Source organism: Mauremys reevesii, unplaced genomic scaffold (assembly GCF_016161935.1).
Source record: "Mauremys reevesii isolate NIE-2019 unplaced genomic scaffold, ASM1616193v1 Contig16, whole genome shotgun sequence".
Lineage (NCBI taxonomy): Eukaryota > Metazoa > Chordata > Testudines > Geoemydidae > Mauremys > Mauremys reevesii.
In genome coordinates this window covers 859,528-864,859 of record NW_024100782.1, presented here as the reverse complement: position 1 = coordinate 864,859, position 5,332 = coordinate 859,528, and the positions used below count along the sequence as shown (strand labels likewise).

Genomic DNA, 5,332 nt, shown 5'->3' with positions numbered 1-5,332 from the left:
ATTTCTATTGCTGATCAAATTAATTCTGGCTGATCACATTAGCAGGAGGATTCTCCATATAATTTAGCCTCTATTCCAGACCCTATGCATGTGTACAAATTCCAGTGCCTTCTGCGAGTCCCAGAAAAGGACCCAGGCTCCTGGGCTTGTCCAGATGGCATGCACATTGGAAATGGAAGAGCAGAGAATGACTCAATAAGGAAATGACACGGAAAGCATCCCCTGTTAGATCAGAGGAGACAGGCCTGAGACACCTTCTAGCCACTATGCTTAGCAGATTCGTTCATTTTCTCAGCCTGCAGAGAATTGGGGAGCTGAGCTGAACTAGAAGAAAGTTACATTTTCTTGAGATCTTTATATGCTTGACAAAGGTTCTAGGCATAGGATCTTGGGCATAATGAGACGATTCACAAATTGATTCTCCAGGGGGTTTGAATCCCAAAGAAGCAATTAGCCTGAGCCTGGTGTCAATTTTTGAGTTGAATTCTCAGCACATGTGCAAGGCGGAGTAAGCGGCATTCAAGCAATGGAAAATCAAACCGCTTGGCACTGAAAGGCTGGTAACGAGTCATCTTATGCAGAGAAAGTTCATTGAGTGCACTGCAGCTATGCTGACCCCTCCACCACCCCTGTGCCCCCAGAACAATTCCAAGCCATGCTGATCAGTGCCAAAACAAGTTCAGGTCTGCCCTGTGTTGTCCTGGTCCAGTTCTGTTGCAATGTTTTCTGGGTACCTGAACCACACTTCCTAGCTCAGATGCTAGCAGTAGTGCATTGTGGGAGATTAGAAACCACAGGAACTGCTAGAGTGGATAGGAATGGAGAGCCATCTGGTTCATATTTTTATGGGGCAGGGACTGTCTGATTGTCCTGGGTTTGTATAGCAGTTAGCACAATGGAGCCATGACTGGGGCTTCTAGATGCTTCCATAATAAATAATGTACAGCACCTTGCCCATTAAGGACTATCAGCTGTACCAGTGATTCCCAAACTTGTTCCACTGCTTGTGCAGGGAAAGCCCCTGGTGGGCCGGGCCAGTTTGTTTACCTGCCGCATCTGCAGGTTCGGCCGATCGCGGCTCCAGGCCAATAGGCACTGCTGGAATCGACGTGGGCTGAGGGATGTACTGGCAGCCAAATTTTCCAAAGCTGGGCCAAATCCATGATGGTGCTGCCTCTGGTTAAACTGATGCAATATATCATGGGAAACATAGTGACCACCGTGCATCATGGGAGATATAATTCATACCAGAGAGAATGGTGGAACAAGACACCCGAACTACAACTCCCAAGATGCACTGCTGCTTCCCCTCTGGCTGAATGATGTAATTACAGTATATCCTAGGAAACATATTTGATCTTGCACTCCATATGAAAATATGTTTATAAGTATTGTCAAGGTTCCTCCCCCACTCTGAACTTTAGGGTACAGATGTGAGGACCTGCATGGACACTTCTAAGCTTAATTACTAGCTTAGATCTGGTAACACTGCCACCATCCAGAAATTTCAGTGTCTGGATCACTTTCTATCCCCCCAAAACCTTCCCTTCCCTGGGCAGCCTTGAGAGGCTTTTTCACCAAGTTCCTGGTGAACACTGACCCAACCCCTTGGATCTTAGCACAAGGAAAAAATCAATCAGGTTCTTAAAAAGAAAGCTTTTAATTAAAGAAAGAAAGGTAAAAATTATCTCTGTAAAATCAGGATGGAAAATACTTTACAGGGTAATCAGATTCATATAGCCCAGAGGAACCCCCTCTAGCCTTAGGTTCAAAGTTACAGCAAACAGAGGTGAAATCCTCTCAGCAAAAAGGAACAGTTACAAGTTGAGAAAACAAAAATAAGACTAACACGCCTTGCCTGGCTATTGCTTACAAGTTTGAAACATGAGAGACTGATTCAGAAAGATTTGGAGAGCCTGGATTGATGTCTGGTCCCTCTTAGTCCCAAGAGTGAACAACCCCCAAACAAAGAGCACAAAAAAAAGACTTCCCTCCACCAAGATTTGAAAGTATCTTGTCCCCTTATTGGTCCTCTGGTCAGGTGTCAGCCAGGTTTACTGAGCTTCTTAACCCTTTACAGGTAAAAGAGACATTAACCCTTAACTATCTGTTTATGACAAGTATGAATATAATGTAACTGGAATATGCTTTATGCAAAAGGTCTCTTGTAAGGTATCATTACAAAGCTTAGGATCCACTGAGTGTGTTCATCCCATTTGTTTGCATGTGTTATTTCTATGTCTGGAGTTAGGAGAATGAAATATAACTTGTATTACTGAAAAAAGAATAGGAGTACTTGTGGCACCTTACAGACTAACAAATTTATTGTAGCATAAGCTTTCGTGGGCTACAGCTCATTTCATCAGATGCATGTAGTGGAAAATACAGAAGGAAGATATATATATACACAGGGAACATGAAACAATGGGTGTTACCATACACACTATAAGGAGAGTGATCAGTTAAGGTGAGCTGTTGTCAGCAGGAGAGAAAAATAACTGTTTGTAGTGGTAATGAAAATGGCCCATTTCCAGCACTTGACAAGGAGATATAAGGAACTGGGTGGGTGGGGAGGAGATAAGCATGGGGAAATAGTTTTACGTTGTGTAATGGCCCATCCACTCCCGGTCTTTATTCAAACCTAATTTAATGGTGTCCAATCTGCAAATTAATTCCAATTCAGCAGTCTCTCGTTGGAGTCTGTTTTTTGAAGTTTTTTTGTTGTAATATTGCGACTTTTAGGTCTGTAATCGAGTGGCCAGAGAGGTTGAAGTGTTCTCCAACTGGTTTTTGAATGTTATAATTCTTGACGTCTGATTTGTGTCCATTTATTCTTTTACGTAGTTTTATGTAGTTTACGGACATTCTCTATGTAAAAGAATAAATGATAAGGGGGCTGGAGGGGCCAGGAGCTGAAGAAGTCTCACTCTAGCTTTGGAGTGAGAAGGGCCTGGCTGCCTGGGAGCACAGGGTACCTGGAGCAGAGCAGTGCTGGGAAAGGGCAAGAGGAGCTGGGGAGCTCCAGCCTGGCAACTCCCCTGCAGGCCTTGTTGGGGCACTGGGGCGGCAGACATGTCGCCCAGGGCTAGGCAGCTGGTCCAATCACCTTGCCAGTGATAAGGGGCCCTTACAGGCTGAAGGCTGCCCTAGTGAATGAGGGCTAGATGACGACTGGCAGTAGCCACTGAGGCAAAGTGGGTGTAGAGGGTTGGTGGGTCCCCCTGGGAGAGAAGACCCAGAGTGTGGGGACTTCTGGGGCAGAACACCAAGATAAAGGGCACGAGGGTCTAGGAGGGACACAGGGCCTGATGTAGGCGAGACACCGGCCAGCAGAGGGCGCTCTGAGACTGGAAAAGAGTTAATTCCCAGATGACCAACAGGAGGCGCCACGCCGGTGAGTCTTCGGCCTTGCTACAGGGTCTCTGTGACCTTGGGGAAATATATTTCAACCCACAGAGAAGTATTTCCCCATGATTAACAGTAGTGCTCAGGGGAAGACAGGTTAGTGTCAGACATAACATTTTGACACTTCTGCACCAAAAGATTCCCCGTTCTGAGAAAAAAAAATAATATTTTGACTTTTTATTCCCATCTTCCTTTATTCTACTCACTTATAATTTACTACAGAAAGAGATGCGAGGTGAAACTTTAACAAATAAAGTCCGCCTCAGTCTGGGAAATTGGAATCCTTCCTTCACCATCCAACGTCGTTTAGGTCAGGAATCAGGTTCCTCTACAACTCTCTATCCTGAGCGTCTCTACGTTGTTAAGTCAGGAGGCACATGAAGAAGGCTCTGAAGCACACATGGGAGAAAGGAATCAAAGCTCTCGGAAGCTCTCAGCAATTCATTTTCGATCCTGCCAACTTCCTCAGGGCCTCCTTCACATCCTTGTTTCTCAGGCTGTAGATCAGAGGGTTTAGAACCGGAGTGACTGCTCCATAAAAGAGGGAAATGTACTTGTCCTGATCCGCGGAAGATTTGGACTGAGGCTGCAGATACACAAAGATGGCTGCCCCGTAAAACAAGGCCACCACGGTGATGTGGGAGGCACAGGTGGAGAAGGCCTTGATCCTGCCCTGGGTGGAGTGGATCCTCAGCACAGTCACAATGATGTGGACATAGGCCACGAGGATGAAGGAAAAGGGCACCGGCAGGACCAGGACGCTGGTGCTGATCATCACGATTTGGTTGCTGCGGGTGTCCGAACAGGCCAGCTTCAGCATGGACTGGAGCTCACAAGCAAAGTGGTTGATGACGTTGGGTCCGCAAAAGCGAGGTTGCTTGGCCAGGAAATCAGACAGGCACAGAAGGAAACTGCCACTCCATGACATGGCTGCCAGTTGGACGCAGACCCTGTTGCTCATGACGAGGGTATAGCGCAGCGGCTTGCAGATGGCCACCCAGCGGTCATAAGCCATCACAGCCAGCAGAAGGCACTCGGTTATCCCCAAGAAGCGTGAGATGTACATCTGAGCCAAGCACCTGCCCAGGGAGATGGAGGGTCTCTTGGAGAGGCAATGGACCATCAACTGAGGGACGTTGATGGTGATATAGCAGATATCTAAGAAGGACAAGTTACTGAGGAAAAAGTACATGGGGGTGTGGAGTCGGAGGTCCACTCTGGTGAGCAGGATCAGGAGAGTGTTTCCGACCAGGGTCAGTAGGTAGATTGCAAAAAGGAAGCCAAAGAGAGTGAACTTCACATGAGGGCCACCAGAAATTCCTACCAGGATGAATTCAGTCACCACAGAGTCATTGTCTCCTTCCATGGTACCACAGTTCAGGGCTCATCTGCCAAGAGACAGGAGGAGTGGTTACTACATTGAGGGCTAACAACAGGAGAGACATCATGCCATGCAAAGCCGGGCATTATGTGCAAATGGACGGTTTTCTGCAATAGCCTACACAATGCTGTGGACAATACTGAAATGTACCAAGTACAGTTGTTTATATTGCACTAGCACCTGAAATAAAACTACTGAAGATAGTGTGGAAGCCAGTAAATAATTAACAAGGATTTGAAGAGATCTTAATGAATGTTAGTTAGCAAGAGTCAGGCCATACTGTAACCCTAATGACGTGAGACTTGTAGGAGCAAAGATAGTGCGAGGCGACAGGACAGGAACTGTGTACAAAGTTATTACGACCTTGCAATCACTAACCAAAATGCAGGCTTGCTTTTCTTAGGACTGAGACAAATAAGATAAGCCTTTTTGCTATGTATAAACAAAATGTAGTTGTTGCTTTTTACTGTCTGTATTATTGCTAGAAATTGTCTGTAACAAAGGTATAAAGGCTTGCTGTGATTGTTTACCAGTTGAGAGACCTGT

General features: G+C 46.0%; 1 protein-coding gene across 1 annotated transcript; it reads right to left on the bottom strand.

Annotated features, from left to right (window-relative positions):
- Positions 1-3,838: 3,838 nt before the first annotated feature.
- On the bottom strand, positions 3,839-4,771 carry LOC120393179 (olfactory receptor 13H1-like). The gene has a single exon (XM_039517751.1). The coding sequence runs from the start codon at positions 4,769-4,771 to the stop codon at positions 3,839-3,841; it is 933 nt and encodes a 310-aa protein (XP_039373685.1).
- Between the last annotated feature and the right edge of the window lie 561 nt (positions 4,772-5,332).